This window comes from Accipiter gentilis, chromosome 30 (genome assembly GCF_929443795.1).
Source record: "Accipiter gentilis chromosome 30, bAccGen1.1, whole genome shotgun sequence".
Classification (NCBI taxonomy): Eukaryota; Metazoa; Chordata; class Aves; order Accipitriformes; family Accipitridae; genus Astur; species Astur gentilis.
The window spans coordinates 8,130,949-8,154,296 of record NC_064909.1 but is presented as its reverse complement, the minus strand read 5'-3'; the positions used below and the strand labels follow the sequence as shown (position 1 = coordinate 8,154,296).

At 48.8% G+C, this 23,348-nt stretch overlaps 1 protein-coding gene across 1 annotated transcript in view; it reads left to right on the top strand.

Annotated features, from left to right (window-relative positions):
• The first annotated feature begins 702 nt into the window (after positions 1–702).
• Positions 703–23,348, top strand: part of PKDCC (protein kinase domain containing, cytoplasmic) — a 38,569-nt gene continuing 15,923 nt past the window's right edge. Inside the window, exons 1-3 of the mRNA XM_049833901.1 lie at positions 703–1,477; positions 16,954–17,076; positions 20,134–20,405. Of these exons, the coding sequence (XP_049689858.1) occupies positions 788–1,477; positions 16,954–17,076; positions 20,134–20,405 (1,085 nt within the window). The 5' untranslated portion in view covers positions 703–787. The remainder of the gene's footprint in view (positions 1,478–16,953; positions 17,077–20,133; positions 20,406–23,348) is intronic.

Sequence of the window (23,348 nt, the reverse complement as noted above, 5' to 3'; positions counted from 1 at the left end):
CATCGCCCCTCCCCCGCCTTTGTGCGGCTCTGTGGGTACGCGGGTGCGTGTGTCCCCCCCCCCCCGCGCCCCGCGGCTGCCGGGGACGAGGGCATCCCGCGCAAACCGCCGCCGGCACGACTCTCACCGCGCCGCGCGGACACGCGTGGGGAGGACCACCGCCGCGCACCTCCCGCCTGGCCCGGCGGCAGCGCCCGCGGCCGGCCCCGCCCGGCAGCCCCCGGCGGCGGCGGCGGCAGCACCCCCAGCGCCGGGGCCGCGGCGCCCGTCGGGGGGTGGGCCCGCCCGCGCCGCCCCGCCCCGCGCACTTCCCCGCCGGGGGGCTCTGCCGAGCCTGGGAGATGTAGTCCCGGCTCCGGGCCTCGCCGGCGGGGCTTCCGCGGGGAACTACGTTTCCCAGGCCCCCCTGCTGCTCGGCCGGGCCGCGGGAAGGGCCGGGCTGTCAATCAGTGCGCGTCGGCGGGGGTAGCGACCCGGGGATCCCCCCCGCCCCCCCGCCCTCCTCCGCGTCCCGCTAATAATAAGTGCTTCAGAGGCTTAAAAGCAGGGAGGCAAGTGTCATGCGGCCGCGCCGTAAGGGGCTGAGCTCCGGTTGAGCGCCCGGCTCCGCTCTGCCGCCGGCACAGCCCGGAGGAAAAAAAAAAAAAAAAAAAAAAAAAAAAGGGGGGGGGGGGAGGGGGGGAGAAAAAGAAAAAAAAAAAAAAAAAAAAAGCCTCGGAGCTGGTTCTCGGGGAAGGGGCAGAGGAGAGAAGCCCGAAAAGCTGGACAAGCCGGCAGCGAAGTGGCGATGAGGCGCAGGAAGACGGCGGTGGCGGCCGGCTGCTGCCTCGCCTTCCTCCTGGGCACCCTGCTCAACGTCCTCTTCGTCCCCGGCTCCGAGCACCCGCCGCCGCCGCCCCGCGACGGGGCGCCCCCCTCCCCGCCCGGCGCCCCCCTCTACCCGCCGGAGGAGGAGGGCGGCGGCGGCGGCGGCGGCGGCCGGGCCGCCCTGGCGCGGCAGATCCGCGAGCGCTACGAGGAGGTGCTGCGCTACCGGCAGCACCGGGCGGCGGCGACGGCGGCGGCGACGGCGGCGGCGGGGCGGCGGCCGCTGCGGCCGCGGGAGCGGCGCCTGATGGACCTGGCTCCGCCGCGCACCTCGGCCGAGCAGCCGGGACCGCGGGGCCGAGCGGCGGCGGGGCCGCGGGCCGGCGCCTCGGCCGAGCTCTCGCTGGAGCCGCCGCTGCTGGGCTGCCGCGACATCCGCAATGTCAGCGGCGTGCAGTACTTGGGCTCGGGGTACACCAAGGCGGTCTACAAGGCGGTCCTCAACCGCACGCTGGCCGTGGCGCTGAAGGCGGTGGATTTCGGCGGGCACGACATCGCCCACTGCGTGCGGCAGTTCTCCGCCCTGGGGGACTGCTACCGCCTGGCCGCCTACAAGATCGTCAAGGAGATGATCCTGCTGCAGCGGCTGCGCCACGCCAACGTCCTGCAGGTACGCGGGTCCCGCGCGGGCGGGCGCGGAGCCCCGCCGAGGCGGGCGGGTCGCGCCGGGTTTCCGCCGTTTTCTTGGCCCCGCCGCGGGCAACGTGTCCGTGCTACCGCCGCCGGCCGGGGCGGGAGCGGGGAGCGGGCCGGGCGCCGTGCCGCGAAGCCCCCGAGGGTTCACCGCCTCCGCGGGGAGCCGCGGCCCCGTCGAGGGGCGCGGTGGGGGCCGGCTGTTGCCGAGGCAGAGAGGTCCCTGCGGTTGCCGAGGCAGAGGAGGTCCCTGCGGGCGCGGCGGCTCCTCGCCTGCCCTCCCCGTCGCGGCTCGGGGGGGGGGGGGGGGGAGGGCAGGAGGCGCGTCGATGGGCGCTTTCCGCCGGCAGCCCCGCACCACCAGCGGTGCTCAACCCCCCCCCCCCGCCGACAAGCCGTTCGCCCCCGCGGGGCGCGCCGGGCCCGGGGCAAGGTGCGGGACGCGGGGCGTCGCCCCTGCCGCCTGGAGCAGGGCTAACCTGGCCGGCATCCGCCCGCCACGGCCGGCCTTGCGGCTTGCTTTCTGGTCGCTCTTCCTCGCCCGCAGAATTAATACCCAGGTGAAGGAAGGGGGCGAGGGCGAGAGCTGAGGAAGGACTCGGCGATTCAGAAGCACTCCCCAGACGTGGGAAATAAAGGCCGTCTAGAATGCAAGCGCCGCTTGCTGCGGGCACCCCTGGAGAGCAGGAGGCGGAGGGGGGCACCCCGGCAGCCGCCGCGGTGGCTCTCGGCGGGCCCTGCCCCTCCCGCGGCGCCGCGCCGGGTACACGCAGCCCCGGCACGGGGAGCAGCCCACGGGGTAACAACCGGGAGAGGCCGAGTGTTAGTCTTGTTAGTCAGTGCGCCGGCACCGCGGCACTTGCCAGAAGGGCTGCGTAGTAGGACTGTTACACATCAGCATGAATCTCAACGGGTCCATTTGGATGTAAATGCTGGTATGGAAATTCCTATTGCGTTTCGCATAGCGTGAGCGTTGCAGTAGAATAAAAAATGAACGTTAGACCAGACGGTCTCACAGTAGGTGTTTTTTGAACTGAATCGAGCAAAGGAGTTTTGTGTTTCTTCTTCAGCAGCAGCAGCAGGAGTACCAGCTCCCCCACGAGAACTTCAGATCCCAGCGATCAAAGCTCTCGAGTTTCATATACTGTTCAAAGAAAGGGTGGTCATGGTTTATCCACAAGAAAATAGATATTAACCAACCTTCCTTCTTCCTTCCTTCCTATTTCCATGCTCTTTCCTCTGTGGTGCCAGGTCTAACTGTAATACATGAGGAGAACAACATCTGGCAAACTACAAAAAGCTGTGCTCCTAGTAAGGATGTTAGTTGCTCCTCTGTTGCCGTGATGAATTCTTCTCGGGAAACCCGTGCTTGCGTGCAGCCATCGTTACTGATTGAGTTGACAGCAGGAAATACACCCTACAGTTGTAAACGCTATGGGGATTTTTTTTTTCTTCCCCCAAGACTGTTTTTCTTGCTCAGCGGAAGCGAGTTGGCCAGGTTGAGCTGGAAGCGTGTGTTTTTAAAGTCGCGGATCATTTTAGTAGGCGCTAGTGGCTCTTCCCCGTGTTACTCGTGTGTAGTTTTCCGCTCTGGAAGGCTTCATTTGGCGTTGGTTTGGATCAGTCCTCCTCACAGAATGGAAGGGGGCTGCGTTGTCTGTGAAGGGGCCGCCGCGGTGTTTCCGCGTGTGCGGGCAGGGGCGACCCCCGGCAGCGGGCTGGCAGCTGCTGCAGCCCCGCTCCCTCCGCAGCGGAGCTCGGGGGAGCCGCACTCATTCGCTCCCCCGTTTCGTGAGGTCGGGTGGGCTCCGGAGGGCGAAGCCAAGGCGAGATGTGGGGTGTCCCTCGGCGCGGAGGGCCGGGGCTGGAGCTGCCGGCAGGACGAGCAGGCGCTTCCACAAGCGCCGGGAGAAGAAACACGCCCAGCCTCCGTGCTGGGAAAATGCTCTCATGGGCAAAAATCCCGCGTGTTAATTGGGGCTTCGTATTTACATGCCACCCAATTTAAAAATAGATTACACTTAAATCGGAAACATGTTTTCGGTTTCGTTCCGATTTTGTCATCGGGTTTTCCTTTGTCTGCCCTCCGGCTCCATCAGCCCCTGACTGAGCTGCCCGGCTGGGATCAGAAGAGCCCCGAGACCCCGTACGTCGCCCGCATTTTTGTTTAACGTGTTTCATTCTAGAGAGGCACGGGCCGAGGTTCCCGCGGCGTGAGCGAGGGCTAAACCTTTGATAAGACATTACCTTGAAGGGAGACTATAAAAATCGCCCTGACAGGCTTTTTATCTAGGCACAGTCGGGGCAGCTGTGTGCGCCAGGAATAGGTCTCTGGTGGCACGCCGGAGTCGTAAAACCGGTGCAGAAAACGGGCACCAGCGAGCAACGGGAAATTTATTAATTATGTCCCTGTTAGCATCTCAAAGGGGACAGGATCTACCGACCTCAGGACTGATTTTTAGCTTGTTTTCAGCGGCAGCCGGCCCAGGGCTTCGAAATCACTGTCCAGGGTTTGCTGCCGAGGCGGAGGAAATGGGTTGAAAAGGCAGCATCTCCTCCCCTCTTCTGGCTTTTGACAGGCGCTTCAGCTTTCATTGCAGCAGATGCCGAAGGCGCGACACAACATCTGCTGGGCCAGCCAAGGCCGGGAGCTTTTCTGCCTTTGCTCCTTACCTCTTTTTTGCTCCTCACCCCCCCGCCCCGGCGGCTCCCGGCATACCCAAATGCGAGCCGGCTGCTATAAATAGCTCGAAGGACGTGCCACCCTCCTGGCGCTGCGGGCGGGCAGGGCTGGCGGGCAGCCTGCAGCAGCCCCGGCTCGGGGCAGCGAGAGGGGAGCCGGGAGGGCTTGGGGCACGGAGCCGGGCGATGCTTTTCCCTCCCGGCCTCTGTGGGAGCCAGCACCCGCCCCCGCTGCCACCTGCGAGCGCCGTCCCGGCCGGAGCCGGCGGGATCCCCGCAGCTCCCCGCGCCCCGCCCGGGGCTGGAGACGAACCGGGGCTGCTTGGGGCCAGCCGGAGGTTTTTCCCCCGCCTCCCCACGCCGTGGGCTGGGGGGAGGAGGAGCGGGGGAAGCGGCCCCGGCACCCGGGGAACCATCCACGCACGCCGTAGGGCCGCCGCGGGCAGGGGAGCGGCGCGGCGGCGGCAGCCGCCCTCCTCCGGGCTGCCCTGTCCTCCCTCCTCCGCGCCCCGCCGCTCCCGAGCATCCCCGGCCGCGGTCAGGGGCTATTCGGGGTGAATGCGTTCCTGAGTTTCTTCTGCTGGAAATGAAGTTTCGTGTAGGTTCAGTCCTAGGAAAGGGGGTTTTCCTGTAAATCTCTGGCAGCTGACAGCCTGAAGTGTAGTTTGTAAGATAACAGGCTTGTTCTTTACTGTCTCAGCAGTTCCCATTCTGGCCTGTCTCTTGTCAAAATCAGCTTTTTTTTTTTTCTTTTCTTTTTTTTTTTTTTCCCCGCCATCCTTTTAAAAGGCTTGGTTATTGTACAATGTATGATAGAGGGGAAAAGAGCTCTTTCCAGAAAGTGCCCCTGCCTTCAGACAACATGTTGACATGTCCACCGTGCCCTCCGCCTGGGGAAGGAGCCAGATGTGTCAGCTCTGGCAGATGTGGCGAATCAAGTCTATCAAAAGAAAGGTGGAAAACCAGCAAGAGGGAGAGAGTTTTCGCATTAGCCAACGCCGAGGCGAAGGCAGCTTGCCTTCCGATTTTTTATTTACGTGCTCTGCCCATCACTAAAAGCGCCTGTATGTCGCCCAAGTGCCATCGCCCCCCTGGCCCCCGCAGTCTGGGGCAGCCCCCGGCCCGCTGCCGCTTGCCGGGGCTGCCCGAGGCTCCCTGGCGAGGCAGCCGCTGGTAAGGGCAGGTGCAGGCTGCACTGGAAATCTCTTTGCTTTGGAGTGGGGAAGAGAGGGGTAGTTCATTAAAGTTGATTTTATAATGAAGGGCACTGGGGAAGAGGGGGAACTGGGTCAGTGATTTATTGTAACAGAGGATTTAGCGGCCCGCTAATTGCTTTGCAGTCGCTCTGTGTCAAATGCGGTGCCTGATCTCTTCCTTTCCCTCCGTGCTGCGGTTTCTTTTCTTGCACAGTTCAAATGCTGCTGTCTGAATCCTGGCTTTCTGTGCGTTTTAGTGGGGAAGATGATTTAGTGTGCTTTAATTCCTCCCTGCCCGTATTTGAGGAAGAAAAGAAAATCAAACCATTTGCAGTTAATTTCAAACAATGAGCGCGATTGTAAAGACACAAAGGCAATGTTTGATTTACTGTAATAATGTAATTATAGCCCTGGAGTATCAGAATTAAGGGTGTTGCCATTCATGGGCATAAGTGGCTCTTTGGAGGAATTCTTTTCTTTCTTTGCCTTACTGAAGCTGAAGAGAAGGGGGGGAAGGTTTGAAACTGCAGACGGTTGGAAGAGTGCAAGCTTATTTCTGTGACAGCTATTTATCAGCACTGGTAGTGTGAGTTCACAATGATTCATTTAAGAAGAAGCTACCGCTTTCTTAAAAACAAACACAAAAGCTCAAGGAAAACGGTTGGCTTTGTCTGAAGCCAATGGAAGACACCAGCTGCTAACAGAACCAGTGGTTTGCCGGCTGCCCAGACAAGGCGTTTCATGTGGCTTATTTAGCTTTAGCGTGAAGCTAAGACATGCAGATGAAATACTGGGATGGCATCCACACTAAAAAAATCGCCATCCAAGTTATGATGTCAAAGCAGTTTCTATATGAACTGGTTCCGTTAGGACTAGTACATTTTTTTAATTAATTTGTTTTAAATGGTCAGGATTACAGTGAGAATATTTATCACTTAGAAAATTCACTGAATAAAATAGTACTGAAAATAATACATCATTTGCTGTCGACAAGTTTGGTAGACTTAAGATGTGCTAGCCGGTCATGATATTTTTAAATACCTATTTTTAGATAAGATTTTCTTTTCTTTACATGTGATAATTAACAGACATTTTACCCTGATGGTTTCCCTATACATATGCATAGCCAGCAGGATAGGGCAGTTTTAATTTTAATGTGAGAATTAAAATAGTAAAGCTTTGTATACAGTTTGCGTATTCCAAGTGGAAGTAGACAGTCTTTCCAAGTCTGAAGAAAGCCAATATACAATTAATTTCCAGTGCAAATACATTTGCGTAGGGAGTGCTTGGACTGTTGAAGGTCTGGTCCTTCCCCATCCTGCTTGCATGAATCCACAGTTGTTTTCACAGAAAGGAGGGGGGAAGGGGAGATCAAGCCATGGTGGAAACAGCTACTCAGGGACCTCTTCCCTGTTGCCAGTGGGTGGGCATTGAATCCCCTTTGTGGTGGCAATGGTGCAGGATTCCCAGCAACAAGCCTTGATCTGCAGTTGGCTAGAGTTTGACCATGACAACTTTGGGAACTGCTGGCCTGAGAAGGGTGCTGTGATTGTTGATACCAGGTGGTGGGTGACTATGTGAAGAATTTGTCATTCTGAATTTTGGATGGGGCAGCAGAGGCTCACAGCTCTTGGGAGCAAACGTTTCAAAACCAAGCACCTAATGAGAATTAACCTTCCGGGCTGGGGCTGGGGCTGGCTGGGGTCTGACTACGTGCTCCACATGCAGTCGTTGGGTAGGGGATTGCTGCGAGTAGGAGAGTCCTTTTAGACCGGGATTTTTTTGTAAAGCTTTTCTGAAGTAGCTCATTTGAGCTGCTCTTGGGACAGGTTGTCTAAAGATGAATGAGGCCACCACACACGGTGCAAGACCAGGCTGACACCATCTGTTTAACAGGCATTAGGATCAGAGGAACTTCAGGTCCAGAGCAGATGAGCCTGCCAAATCCTGTTGAGGTAGCAGGAGAGGTTTGCACCGCTTGCTGGGCACCTCCTTCCTCTGGAAAAGCTGCCACCACCACTGCCCGGCGAGCAGAGATGAAGCTGCGCCTCTGTCCCGGACTCTCCGCTGCTTGACGTTCCTGTAGACACACCTTGCAGGAGATGAGGTGTCGGAGTCACCGGGGCCTCTTTCGAAGTTGTTAGTGGTGGTCGGTACCGGGTGCCGGCACTGGACACTGACGTGGGTGGAGAGAAAAAAGCAGGCAGTGCCACCTACTGATGGCTCGGTGGAGACAGCTCGCTGCTGCTAACAGATGTCCCCACAGCCCCAAGGAGCTTGGGGTGGAGTGGAGAAGGGCAGAGAGAGCAGACGGATGCGGTTTGGCGAGGAAAGAAGAATTACACAAAGTGCTTCTTTATTGCAAGACTGCTTCCCAAAAGGCCCAGATGTTATCCTGCACTTTTAAGAGTGAAGAAAGGATCTGTTAACAAGAACTCCAGAGCTGCTGGAAGCGCAGAGCTGGTACAATTGCAAACCAACTCTAACTGTTCGTGTTACTGGAAAGGAAGCTGTATGTCTTGATGCTGAAGTCACCAAATAATGTTTTTTTCCCATTGAATTGCATGGGATGGCAGAGTCAGTTCAACTTGCAAAGCTGTTGGCAGGAGCAGCTTTCCATGAGGCGCGTGCCATCACACAAGTTAAAAGGGCTACGTCGTCCATCCTTTTGAAAGCAGCATTCATAAAACTAATCCCAATCATTTGTTGAATGATTTCTATGATTGCTTCTCAGTTTTATGTGCCATGTAAATCGTTCCAGAAGACTCTGGTTTGAATTTCTGCCTCCTTTATGGGAGCTGACGACTTGCAACCTCATCCAGTTTCCTTCAGGGGAGCCCAGCACTGTTTCTTCTGTGCGGCAGCTTGGGGAGATCCCCAGTCACCATGGGATGCTGTGGGTATGATCAAGTTCTCTCTTGCTGCTTACCTTTTTTCATGGGAGCCGCAATGAGTGAACAAGGCTGCTCCACCACATCCATATCCTGGCCTGGAAATTAGTTATGACCAGGGCAGAATTGCAAGGGAAAGCACGTGGTTTTTAGAGCTTCTTCTTTCACTCCCCACCCCATCCGAGCGTGGGGTAGCTAGGTAAACCTCTTCTCCCTGGTATCCATTGATAGGGTGCATGGGAATGGTTCAAAGCTGCACCAGGGGGGGTTCACACTTGACTTTAGGAAGCTTTTCTTTACCAGGGTGGTGGTCAAACACTGGAACAGGCTTCCTAGAGAGCTGGTCAGAGCCCCAAGCCCATCAGTGTTTAAGAGGCATTTGGACAATGCCCTTAATAACATGCTTTAACTTCTGGTCAGCCCTGAGGCGGTCAGGAAGTTGTACTAGATGATTGTTGTAGATCCCTTCCAACTGAAATATTCTCTTCTATTCTATCCTTGCAACGGATCGTTGTGGCCCTTTTGTACGTGCTCTCTCTTCTAGTTGCAGCCATATTTCGGGAAGGGCAGGTAGGGCTGTGGTGGTTGGCCAAGGAGGCGGGAGATGACCCGTGGGAGAGCGCTCCAGGGCTGGCAGAGCTCTGATCCTCCGGCCCTCTGCTCGCCGCACGGATACACAGAGTGTTGGTGGACTTGGGCATGAGCTGGGGCCATACTTGGAAGTCTTGCAGTCCCGATTTATTAAGTGTCTGTGTCAGATATACAAGCTGGGGTTTTTGGAGGTCTCTTTCACGGATTTTTGCACCAACACGGTCGTCTGATGGTTCAGGTAGATGCCTTGTGGCATCTAACTCCGATTGCAATTTTTCATGTCTGTGATGGCCATGAAAAAACTTGACAAGAACTGGTTCTCACAGGCACTGTGCTAATAGTAATATTGACTCCAGACTAATTTTAAAGGAGTTGTTATTTTTTGTCACACTCAGCTGAACCACTCAGTTTAGGTAGCAGACACCAAACATGGATATTTTATATTGTTCTAGGCCAAATTTGGAACAATATGATTTGGAAAATGTTACTTCTTTCTTGGACTATGTAGCTGCAGATAGACTCCAAACTTATTTTAAAGCTCACTATGATGAAGTACACAGTGACATGACTCGGATACCTTAGAAAGAAGAATTATACAGACATGTCTAATGAATCCAGGTCAAGCTTTTCTGGACGTGGAATGCACAGAGGTTATTTGATAGCTTTCTAGTGCAAAATCATGTCATAACAAAGGGTTAAACTTTAGGTGCAGTGGAACTGAATGCAGTGGCTGTGGACCGAGGTCAGGGGAGCTTCTGCTCTGGCTATTTGCAAGATAATGAACTCCCCTTCCAGTGATATCAGCCCAGTTTCCATTGAAATCATGGTTGTATGAGCGGATCTATTTGTCTTCACTGGAAGGCTTTACAAGAGTAGGCTAATTGTGTGACTAAATATTTGCAGGGTTGGGCCTTGAGCTTGTGCAGTGCAATGCAAATTCAAAGCACTATGAATGTTTTTAGAAGAATTTTCCACTACAGAGTATAAGGAAAGCGGGGAGAGTAAAAGGGAGTTAACATTACTAAATCGTAAGATTATAGCCAGCATAATATGTAGCAGAACAGCAGGTATATATGGGTATGTATACACACACATGCATATAAAATATATGGAGATATCTGTGGATCTCTGTGGGTGTACCGACAGAGGTGGTTAGACATACATACGCGTGTGTTTCTAAATAATACATTCCAATTTTTCTATTAATGAACTTCCATGTTTAGTAACAGTGCCAGGTACGAGATTCTGGTACCTTCTAGCTCTGCCGGAGTTTAATGCTAATCGTAATAATGTATTTATAAACAAAAGCCTAGCCAGAGCTCTGAATTTAGAGTTTAATATTTGAATTACCCACTGCTTGCTCTCGGTTCCAGTATCCAGCAGCAGAGGAAATCCTGCCTCATAGCTGTCAGCATACAGTTTGGGTCCTGCTCTTAAAAGTTTCTGCATGGTCCTGGGGATGCCCTGTATGAAAGTCTGTTCCCAGTGAAGCTCAGCACTTGGCAGGGCTTGACTGCTAGATTTCAGTGAGGAAAATCAGTTCACTTCTCATGCACCATCTCTATATATCCTGTAGCAGGAAGGTTGACACTGGATTGACCTTTATTAAGTTTAGGCCTTTCAGGGAACTCACCCTTTTTCTAGGGAAATGCATGTTTCAGGTTTCCAGATGGTTTTGGGCTTAGTAGGTGTGGCAATATAAAACAATATTTTACTATATTTTAATGCATATTAAAAATATATAAAACATTAAAATATAGATGCAGATAAAATGTGTATATATTATACATAGAAACACTTATATACATATATATGCCATATATACACAAATATATACATATATATGTGCTTGTGTGTATATATGTGTATATTTATATATGTATATACCATCAGTGATGAAGGGAAATATTTAAAACCCGAGGGATGAATAGATCTCAGAGTGATATAAACATCTCAAATCATGGATTGGTAAATCACAGCTGTATCAGACAGTGCTGGGAGTTCTTGCTCTTGCAGGGACTGTCCCAGTGCTCCAGGAATGAAAGGTGAATCCAAGGATTGGTTACATAAAAAATATTACATTCACTTTGATGATAGCAATAAAGTAGCAAGCGCTTCTAAAATGTGCTGTGCTGGTTTTGACATGTAGCGGCTCACACAAATGCCTCATCAAATGGCTACCGATGTCAGTAGGAGCTTTTTATTTTCCAAGGGCACCAAGTCAGTACAAAACACAATCTCGACACAACCAGTTTTGATTAGGTAACCCTGTGTCCTTGTATTTTTTAAAAGAAAGTCTGTGGCCAGTGTTGACTACTGTTGCTCTTCATAAAAGTGAGATTTTTTTTAATTGCACTTTTGTACTGTGGGCAGCAGTTAGGCCTTACTGTAGTAAGTTTGGGCAAGTCCAAATTAAAAGAGATAAGAATTAGTTTTCTAGAAATTACTTCTAGTGTAATGCAATTGAGCCTGTCACTTATATTGCAGCTGGTAATAGTGTTCTCAAAGTTCCTGTTCTTGGAGTCACAGAAATCTCATGTTCATTAAAGAAAAAAGGGGGAAATTTCCAGCTTTTGTGGTTGTAGAGAAAATGTAAAGATTGTGAACATTGAGGGCTAAAAGCTGTCAAGGCAAAGAAAAAGATTCACATGGTGGTGTAATTTTTAGGGAAATTGCATGATCTATACAGGGGGGTTTTGCCCTCCATAGCCAGGGCAGCGGGTCTGCCGCAGCCAGGCAGCGGGGCAGAGCCGGGGGAGCTCTAGCTGGGAAAGGTGGCTGGTCCTATCATTCCCCACTGAGCAACCTCTATAAATGAAGTGTAACACTTTGGCGAGGTTCTGGCTTGACATTTATTTTTCTGAAAATGTGGCTAGGGTGCCTACGCTAATGCAAGAGGGCTCGTTGTTTGCACAGACTTACCCTGCTGATGACAGCTTAATAAGCTCCTTTATTTTGAGTTTTTATTCAGTAAGCTTGTTGGCTTTTGTGTAGGGGGCTGACCTCTGCTTTCGCCCTCCTCCCCCCCCCCCTCCCAGCTCCTCTGAAAGGGGCACCTCTGTCCCCATAATTTGTAGTAAAAGGAGTTGTAAAGGGAGGTGAACTGGCCGGCTGTAGGGACATGGGCTTCTACAAAGCAATATAACTTCCGCAGGGGCTGACCCTGTATGCCCAGCATGCCTAAAAACTGTGGCAGTCAGTGGGGGTTTTGGGTGCGTAAAGGCTAATGCAGGACCCAGCCTTTATGACTGAGAAAATGCAAACAGCGAGGGAAGGGTTCGGTAAACAGGGCTACTCAAAATGAATTACGGCACACGATGTGAGAACAAGTCAACATTTCATATCTGGCCTACATTTTTCTAACAGACAGAAAGGCATCCCAATATTGCGACTGTTTGCTATTAGATTCTACACAAAAATATACTAGGGTGGCATTTAAATGCAGTGACTCGAGATAGCAAAAAGATGTGGGATTGTATTTCCTTCCATTCATTTAATTGGAACCATACTGAAAAGGCGTATGAAAACCATCGCTCTTGAATATATCTAAAGAGTAGCTTTGCGACGCTGAGAATGATGTCCAACCTAATAGAATTTCAGATAGAGGAGATATTTTGGCTCATCTTTTGCTTCCAGCTATATTCAGTTTCCCCATGTGGTTATTTTTCTTGTTATTGTATGCATCCAGCTATCCGTTTCTTACTTCACCGTCCGGGAATACAAACCATTTTGTCTCATTTCAGACCTTAAAATGGATTGGACAAAAACAAAAGGAAGGGGAAAAAGAAAAAGTATTTTGGGTAGTACCTCTGTATTTGTTTCTGTGTCTTAATAAGTTGAACGGAAGGCCTAAGAATTACTGTCTTGCAAGATTTTACATCTATATATATTCTGTATTTTGTAACATCCGTATGCTGGCTGGTGGTTCATCAGGAGGGGATGAATGTAACCATTTTAGATGCTTAACTGGCTGTTGGGACTTGCCCAGTTTGTAATCATCGTAATTGCACATACAAATATGGCCATATAATTACATGTGCATTTTTTGCATTTAGTTTCAGGAGTTCATTTAGAAAAGCATAAATATGACCCAATAAATCCTTTATATCTCAGACTTCTGTGCTTTTATAACTCTATATAATTATGTAATAACACTGCATCTGGAGAGGTTTCACTTAAGTAAAAACAATAAAGAGCTCAGGTTGGATTATATCTTTTTTGAGTTAGACCTACACTAACTTGGACCGTACTGTGTTTTTCAGCTTGTGAGATTGATTAAGGTCAGCAGTACTCATGCAAGAAAATTTTCTTATGAGAATAAAGAGCAATTTAATATGAGACCAAAACTGGATCGGGTCATTTAAGCTTCCACAATGACTGAAATGATTACATGGGTATTAATATAGTAAAATATACACTAAATATTCAACTACTTGGGCAGTGAAGACTTTTGTCAAGGTACAAATCGGATACTAAAATGAAAGAATTACTTAGGAGCAAAGTTTCAGCTCTCTGAGAACAAGTCTAAATCATTATTATTACTGTTGGCATTCATGGATTGAGATAAAACAGGCACAAATAGATACTGTAATTAATTTCTACTTAAGTGTTCATATGGACATAAATAGTCTAATTTATCAATATTTTGTGTGTACAGATATGTATGTATTGTGTTTTTGTAATCAAAGGTATGTATAATTGTCATTCGTCTTCTGTATTTCTATTACTGGAATGGTTTTCACAAACATTGAGAATGTCTAATGAAGACCGATATCTTTTTTGTGTGCAGTGTTACTGTGAACCAACAGTTATTGCTAGACTGTGTGTCCTTTCCCAGTCTGGCTTGCTTGCTCGTTTCCCTTATGGCTTTTTCCCCACCGGACAGTGCTACTGTGCTAAAGACAAGAGCTGAACTCTGCAGATGATACAAAGGCAGATGTTAGATTTTGACACTCAGAAGCGAGGGTTTTCAAACCTACTGAGCTTCCTCCTTTGCCTCCTTAGTCTGCCCCTACCCAAGAGAGACGTGAAATACCTAGTAAGAACTGCCAAATCCAGCTTGTCTCTGAGAAGAGATATATATTGTATTCAATATTTTCATTTAATTTCATTTTTTCTTAGTTCAGAAGGCTTGAACAGAATTGAGCTGATGCAATCCTCTAAGACAGTTTGCAGCACACGAAGATTTAACTCCCGTCAATAAGCTGCACAAAAATGTTGTCACAGATGATAAGGAACAAACCCAAGTCTGGTCTGAATGGCTCTAGATTAAGAAATAATTGCTGTTGCAATCTTTGTCATGGTTGTGGCAGGAAAGAGAAAGGTCCTTTTTCCTATTTCAAACGTTCATATCGGCATCTATCACAAATTCTCTGTTGGTTGCCAAAGTCTTTTCGGCATGTTTTAAAATAAAATCTTCTAGCTCTTTTTCTGTTTAGGTTAACATCCATGCTTAAGCAGCTGTTTAGAAATACAGCGCCATTTTTACACCAAAAAGAAAAACATTTGCTTCTTTTACATTTTTCGGCACCCCTTTTTCCTTTAAGTGTAGACAGCTATAGTCAGAGCTAGCAGAACGGTTCATAACAAATTCCGTATTTGCTGACTTTAGCCTGGTCTTTGCTTTTCTGGCTGGGAGGGTCACAAGCCGTAAGAATGTGCTTGATACTCAAATCTGCTTGCAGTGGTTGTGTTCAGCCTCACCCTGCTCCCTCCAGCGATGGCTCTCTGGGCAGGCTCTCTGCTTTCCTGGTGAATTAGGGTTGGACCTCGTTCCTGTCTGCATGAGCCTGCCTTCTTCTGCAGGGCCATATCTGAGTCCCCTCAGCTCAGAGGAGACCTCCGTCATCTTCCCTGAGCTTTTTAAAACTAAAAGAGGTTTGAAAATTTAATTCAGGGCAAGGCAGTAGAGGAATAGCAGCAGGACATTTTTTAACTCTGCGTTTTCACACAGACCCTTTTACTCTATGGTTTATTTGACTGGGGGCAGAGATTACATTTAATTTTATTTCATGTGCATGCTGTTCGGGCTGAAAAGTTGCAATCAGATCCTTATCAGGATTTCTCATTTAACTGCCTCTCTGCCAGGGCTTGGCAGGGAGTTTGTAAAAGCCCGTCCCCCAGCCCTGTCAGATGTTGTCCCACTCCATATAAAGCAAGACATCTCTTCTCCACAGTCTTTAAATATTCTTCTCGTACAATTATTTATGCAAGTGAAAATTAATCATTCAAATGTCCTTGGAAAGCAAATACAAGAAAGAGCTGGAGCATAGATCAAAATTGCCATTTAAATGCTTTTAAATTGATGAAGCTACTGGCAGATAATTTTTTGGAGTATTTGCCCTTCTTGAACAGTACTGCACACAAAAGTCCATCAAGTATAGCAAGAAGCAATTTCTGGCTGGCAAAAGATAAATTTTGGCATTTCAATTGCTTTTCAAGCTACCATGTCATTGAAATACACATTGCCACTCAATGCACAAAAAGTAATCCTATGGGAACTGTCATTAAAAGCTACTTTGTGATGTCTTTTAAGCAGAAAATCAGTCTTATTTAGCCAGATACTGCATAGGCTAAACTAATTTTCCTCAGATAGAATTCTGTTTCTGCATTCATTGATATTTTAAATTATGATATTTTTTTCTTAAACAGTTGTGGTGGTTTGACCCTGGCTGGATGCCAGGTGCCCACCAAAGCCGCTGTGTCACTCCCCTTCTCAATTGGACAGGGGAGAGAAAATATAATGAAAGGCTCATGGGTCAAGATAAGGACAGGGAGAGATCACTCACCAGTTACCATCACGGGCAAAACAGACTTGACTTGGGGAAATTCATTTAGTTTATTACCAGTCAAATCAGAGTAGGGTAATGAGAAATAAACCCAAGTCTTAAAACACCTTCTCCCCACCCCTCTCTTCTTCCCTGGCACAACTCCACTCCTGGTGTTCTCTACCTTCTCCCTCCCAGTGGCGCAGGGGGACGGGGAATGGGGGTTGGCGTCAGTTCATCACACGTCTCTGCCACTCCCTCCTCCTCAGGGGGAGGACTCCTCACACTCTTCCCCTGCTCCAGCATGGGGGCCCTCCCATGAGAGACAGTCCTCCATGAACTTCTCCAACATGGGTCCTTCCCATGGGCTGCAGTTCTTCACGAACTGCTCCAGCGTGGGTATCTTCCATGGGGTGCAGTCCTTCAGGCACAGACTGCTCCAGCGTGCGTCCCCACGGGGTCACAAGTCCTGCCAGCAAACTTGCTCCAACGTGGGCTCCTCTGTCCATGGGTCCACAGGTCCTGCCAGGAACCTGGTCCAGCGTGGGCTTTCCCTGGGGTCACAGCCTCCTTTGGGCACCCACTTGCTTCGGCGTGGGGTCCTCCCCGGGCTGCAGGTGGAGATCTGCTCCACCGTGGACCTCCCCAGGCTGCAGGGGGACAGCCTGCATCACCATGGTCTTCCCCACGGGCTGCAGGGGAATCTGCTCCAGCACCTGGAGCACCTCCACCTCCTCCTTCTTCACTGATCTTGAGGTCTGCAGGGTTGTTTCTCTTGCGTATTCCCACTCCTCTCTCCTGGCTGCAATTGCTCAGGTCTTTGGTTCCCCCCCCCTTCTTAAATCTGTTATCCCAGAGGTGCTGCCACCGTGGTGGTGATGGAGGTGCTGATGGACTTGGCCTTGGCCAGCGGTGGGTCTGACTTGGAGCTGCCTGGCATTGGCTCTGTCGGTCACGGGGGAAGCTTCTAGCGGCTTCTCACAGAAGCCACCCCTGTAACCCCCTCGCTACCAAAACCTTGCCATGCAAACCCAATAGAACATTCACTGAGATAAGAGCCTGTACAGAGGGGTATGCAGGGGGCACTTCACTGGCCTTGTGCTGTATGATGCCCACAGGAGACTCTGCTAGCTAATTTGGGACTTCCAAGAGAGTGTTCCTCGAATGGGAGGACACAAAAGCTATTGGGGGGTGACTTCAAGCCAAGACAATGTGCGGAGCTCAGAGCCTTGTAAGAAACGCTTACTTTGCTCCTCATCCATAGAGAAATGTAAAAGCATGCTGAGATACGTTACACTGATATTGCCCCGTTGTGATTTTTTTCAGCTCTACGGCTATTGCTACCAAGATAGCAATGACATCCCAGACACACTGACGACCATCACTGAACTAGGCTCGCCTTTAGAGATGATTCAGCTTTTACAGACTTCCTGGGAAGACAGATTTCGAGTGAGTAACAACTGTTTTAAAAGGACTTTTAAGAGAGTAATGAATACAAAATATCATCAGGGATGAAGCAGGGGTTATGTACTATGCAATGCAATTCACATTTATTAACCATTTGCTTTGCATATGATTACATCCTGGTTTAGAAACAACTTTTAGCACTCCCTTTCTGCAGTGTTTTAAGATATCATGCTATTTTGTCTGTTGATGTTATCTAATTGTAGCTGGTTATATGATTTTTACACGGTATCTTCAAACATTGGTTACCTGTTAAAGCTCGAGGCCCAGGATTTTTGGTGTTGAGCGTTGTGCTCTGCAACTGGGATTTAAACAATAGAAGGATGCTATATTTCTCTCCTGATCCTTATCAGAGGTTGGGTTTAGAATTGTTCTCTACTGCTTCCTGCTCTGTTTGTCTTTTACTGGGGGAATATTGAAGTAAACGTACACAGATCTCAAAGCCAGGTTGTCCGCCACATTGGCAGTTTACCAGGAGCATGAAGGTCACACTTAATTTGTCCAAAATGAAGCCAGACTGCAGCAATGCTTTGATCAAGACAGCGCTGTCTCGCTCCGTGTATATTGGGATGTGCTGTCGGCTGAGGTTAACTCCTTAAGACGTTGCAAGGCAGCAGCAGTCTTCATCTAAACCACTTTGGTTTGCATGGCTACATCTGTACCAGAAAACTAAAAGTGTGCCTGACTGATCTTGGAGGCGAACCAGCAAGGTGCAGCCCACGTCTGTACTATCGCATTCTTGCACTCTGAGGGCCGGGTGGCTGCACGCAGGATGCTGGTCAGAAACGGTCCCTGGGCCGTGCTGCCTTCTGGGTCACGTCTGGGGACTGCGGGAGAACAGTCTTGGTCCTGTCAAACCCAGGCCAGAGACCGTGCTAGCAAGTGTGCATGTGGGATTAAGTTTCTGTGCCCAGGAATGTTCCCTGGCGGAGTTTATTTTACTAATACAGATGGAGCAAGTGTGTTCCCTCCGCTAGGCTTCAGCTCCCTTTTCCTGACAGAAGTACCGTCTTAATAAGCAGTAGAGGTACTTGTCACGGCTCCTGAAGTACAGGACCTGTCTTCAGCTCGTCTCATCTAGGGAATGCAAATAACGGACTGTGACGGCAACTACGTACAAAGTAAATGACCAAGAGATATGTTAGATTATGGGTAATAAACAGGGAAGTTTCCTTCCAGCGTGGATTTTCCGAGTGAGCAATTGCAAAGGGAGATGAAGGAGAATTAGATGAAGGTGCTGAGCTGATTCACAGAGGTGGAATTATAGCTGAAATATTCCTATGACTGCTCTAATGAAGTCTTAGGTAACATCAGACTCATTAGCTTGTCTAGGACGCAACTAAGGCAGAGAAGAAGGAGGAATTACAATCACATCTTCTTGATACGTGAGACTTGATTGTGGTCCAGTCCCGAAAACGGCTGCATAAATATTTGACCTTATTCCTACGGATAATAATTTCCTTCTGTTGAAGGACTCGGCAGTTAGCTTCTCCCAAGATCGGCACCTCTGCGCTCAGCAGAGGTTTGTGGTACTGAGCAAAGCCTTCATCTGTGTGCTTAAAGCTTTGTTGCACGGGGGCATTTGCAGTCCCAGCCTGGCAGTGGGTACACGGGGCAGCAGCCTGTCGGGGCTGTTCACAGAGGTTCCCGGTGCAGGAGCGGGGGCTTTTTGGCGTTTGAAAAAAGGCAATAATTTCAGATGACAACCTGTGTTTTTATTCAAGCTAAATTCTGGGTTCATTGGCAATTGAAGGTATGTGTATTATAGGTTAGTTAGGGCTGGATTGCCTTTTATATACAACATGTTGCAGGATGGCACATACTGAATCCTGTGTCCTTCCAGAGGAAGGAAAGGGTGGTCAAGTCCGGCATCCCATAACCAGGCCTGTGTTCATCTACACCTACAGGCATCTCCATGTGAACTGTGGTATCCTGTAAGTAGGTTAAAAATGTCCTAGTCTTGTCAAGCAGGGAAATGATTATAGAAGTGTTAAGGTAGTCCTAATGTCCCACAGGAGAAGGGTCTGTGCGGGATAACTTCAGACATGCTCAGCTTTCTCATGAAGGGTGCATTTAGTGCTTCCCTGAGTATACCATTTATGCCCTGAGAGTGATTTCGATTTGACTACTTCAATGCACGTGGCCTTAACAGCGAATTTTAACAGAAAACAAAGATTATGTATAAACAATAAAAAGCTTGCTAGACTGAATGAGACCTGTTATTAATTTAATATGTAGAATAAAAATTCCAGTATTTAACTGTGTTCATATTAATGCTACATTTACATTAATATATTACATAGTGGACTCTAAAGGAATGCGGGAATTGAAACCAGTCCTTTGGTAAGGGGGCTGAGTTCAACGTTCGTCGAGTTTGCTGTCTAGTAATAGTTACTCAGATTTTTAACCTGCAACTGAAAAGTGCAGCGTCAGCCTCAAAGTGGCACATGAGGGTCCACCAAGGTAGACCTACCAAGGTAGGTGGACATACTCACCTTGAGGCACAACAAAGAGTTACGGAGGAGCTGTGGGGTTCCTCTTTCCGGGAATTTGCTTCCTTTACCCCTGGAAAAAGGCAAACATGAGAGGAACCAGAATCAGTATGGAGGCAATACAGACACTGTCTGGAGTTGGAGCTCCAGGTCTGGGTGCAGAGTCGTCTGGCCAAAACTTCCAGACCTGGAGTTTGTAAAAGAGCAGAATCAGGCTGCATGGTCAAGGCCTGTGCGTAATGTGTTATTAAAAGTTAATGCTTTTATTTCTCTTAAAAGTAAGAATAGCAACAATAAGCCCTGCTTCAAGAATAGTGTGGGAAAGCACTGGTAAAGAAGCTTATTTTTGTTTCAAGTCTCTAAGGGTTTTACAATCAACTATGCTAATCCTATGAAAAAATACCTTAGTTGCAAGATTCAGTTTTGACAATAAGTTAAAACACTTATATTAAGTCATATATTTATGAATATATCTTCAGCTAAAGTGGTTTCATTGATATACTTTGTACTGAGAAAATAACGCAAGGTACCTACGTTTTTTGCATTTCAGATATGTCTCAGCTTAGTTCGGCTTCTGCATTATTTGGCTCACTCTCCTCTTGGCTCTGTGACGTTACTGGATTTTCGCCCTCGGCAGTTTGTGATCGTGGATGGGGAACTGAAAGTGACGGATCTGGATGATGCCAGCATCGAGGAGAGCTCTTGCACCAGTAACAGCGACTGCTTCATGGAATTCCCTGCGAGGAACTTCACACTGCCCTGTTCGGTTGAGGGACGGTGTCAGAGTATGAATGAAAAGAGGAATCTCTACAACGCCTACAGGTGCGTGATCGGATAAGGTAAAAGAGAATTGAAAGCAGGCAAAAAGTCTCCAGCATCCTTTATAGTTATTCACATCAACAAGTACGTATTGTCTCAGAACCGTTACCCAAGAGTAAGTCAAGCCATGAATAATTGTTTCATTTGTGAAAACGCATAGCATTTATAACTTTGGAATTGTTTTGCATACTTTGAGTGTGATTCACCACTCGGTCTAATTTTACATTGGCTTAATCCCACCGAATTCTTCACACAAGTAGAGATTTTCACAGGAGTGAAACAGAGGTGCCTGTGGAGTTGGGGGCCCGTTAGCTCTGTGGTGAGGTGATTCAGGCAGCTCTTCTTTGGTGTGAGTTAAGAGGGGTCGTGACACGTTTTTCACCACCAGCTGAGCAAAGAGCTGTCTTCAGATGCAGAGAGACGCTGGGCTCTCATCCTGCTGCGCTCTGGCTCAATGCTCCCTGCCTCACCAGGGCCTGCCATGGTAGGGTTATAACAGGCACTGGTGCAGCCGCGGGGCCACCGAGACCCTCAGTTGCTGACAAACTGGGGCATAATCCCAAACCTTTGAAAGCCAGGGGTGCTCCCTTTTGCCCCTCTCCCCTCTGCCTGCAGCCCCCTTCTCTGCACAGGCAGACGCTGAGGGACTCGCTCGCGGTGCTGCTCCCCCTCCGCGGCAGCGCCGTGCCCGCAATGGGGGACACGTAGGTCCCATCTGTCTTCCAAATTTGATTTTAAGGGCTTCCCTGAATTTATAGCGGAGTCCTTCTGGGCGATGGCTTTGTGTTTGCGGTCTTGGCTCTCCCCCGTTGGCCATCGCTTCCCTTGGAGGGCTGTGCGGAGTGCTGGGGGAGCCACGTCGCTGCTTTCTGGGGAGCCCGTGGCCGATGCTCGGTGCCATGCTCCTGCCGCCGCTCCGGCTGATGGACGCTGCTGGGGCAGGCAGCCGCCTTGTCCGATCCAGACAGGAGGATGGAGGATCTCAAAGCAATGCCATAATGGTGTGCTTGTTTCTTAGACTTCCCTTTCAAGCATCGTGCCGTTCACTGCCTGCCAGACCACAGCGAGGAGAGGCTGCTCCAAAGAGAGTCTTCTGCTTTGGTCCCAGGGTGCTCACCAGCATGTGTGTTGCATTAGCTGACCACACTGAAATGGGCTGCACCGCATGACAGCCCTCTGCAGTTGTGCAGCGCAGTTTTTAGTGTGTCCTCCAAAATTTTCCATTTCCATTTGCTTGGCTTAAAGATCTTGCTTAGCTTGCTAGCTTTTGGTTAAGACCATTTTACTGGTCTGGCTAAGAAACCTTTAATAGGCACCCATCCATCTCAGTTGTAAGTGGGGATACGTCTGCGGTGTGGCGGGCTTGCGGCAGGTTGCTGGTCTCGCTGAAGGAAGTGGTCTTTTTCTATTACAGTTCTTAGTATTGCCTTTGAACCGCGCACCAGTCTGCAGCACACGCGCAGCGCCCTGGTGCTTTCAGCCCCTGCTTTTTCTTAATTCGATAGAGAGAGTGAGGTTTTGTTCAACAGTAGATTCATGCTATAGTAGGCTGCGACCACCCGTGCTAGGGCTGTAGCAACAAACTCTGTACACTTGTCTTGGAAAGCTAAATCCTCACTTCGTTAGGGGTAGGCTACTAAATTTCGTATTTTCACGGCTGCACTCTGCTGCTGTAGGGTTAGAGATTGCCCTCAGTAAAGGGTTGCTGGTGCTCTTCGGTAGAAGTCAAAAGCAGTAGTATGTCAAACAATGCACAAACCCCTTGAAATTTTAAAATATAGCAGGCACTAGCCTTGAAAGTGTAATTACCCTATCTAGCTGGTTTCTTTATGAGGTAAATAATTAAAGGAGAGAACATTTTGGAAAAAACTCCACTATGCAAGCACTGGCCCATCGTGCCTTTCAGATGGTTACCTTCTGTCACGAATGTGTCTCTATGGGTTTTCCTCCAAATGTTTGAAACAAGGAACAATTTTCAAAGCACTGGACAGTTTTAAAAGTAAGGATAATGAATTAATATTTTGAACTATTAACCAATGGCTGAGATTATTCTCCGTCATTGATGGTTCTTAAGATCAGATAGTTCTCAAAAAGAAAAAAAGACAGGGAAAAAAAAGGCCGTAGGAACAAATGCAAAAGGACCAGACAATCTGCGTTACGCAGATCACAAAGGATGCCACTGGCCCTGCGATCGATGAATAATAAATGTTTCTGCAATTAAGTTGTGCAGGCACAAGTGTCTCTACACGTCAGAATTTCACATGTGGGTGTTTGCATTAGAACAAGTTGTGTATAGCCACAGAAAAACGAGAACCTCCGTGACTCCCATTCATCCAGCATTTAGCAAAGTAAAAGACAGGCACTGAATTTTTGCAATTCACATTCAGTCGGACTCTGCTTTATGGATAATCTCTAAGCAAAAAAAGTGAGGTAAAATTTACCAGACAAATTATTTATTACAAATGTTATGCTGCCTCTTCGATTTCTGTATGTATTTATACTGGCTGTTTCATACTCATCGCTAAGAATATCTACCTGGGGATAATCCTGCTTGGGAAATTCATAAATACTATTTTTGTAAGGGACGAAAAAGGGAGTTACGATCTCAAACAAATATTCATTGTGTAAGTAGAATATGTCAGCTCAATAATACCTGAGTCTATGATCAATTTTTGCTATCAGTAACTTAATTTTTTAATTTGTGCTCATTACCTAATATTTATGTCTGATAGTTCTGTTTATATTGTCAGATCCTGAACTGTCCGTCTCCATCTTAGGTTGCTATGACACTGAGTTTGTAATAGGTAGTAATATTGGCAGAGTAATAGAATTTAAAGGAACAATGTGAAAATTAAGTGTACTTTGAGTGATGGTAAGGGCATACTGTTTTTTCTTTTGTAATTAAAAATGTTAAAATGGAGAATATACATCCGTCAATGATAGCTA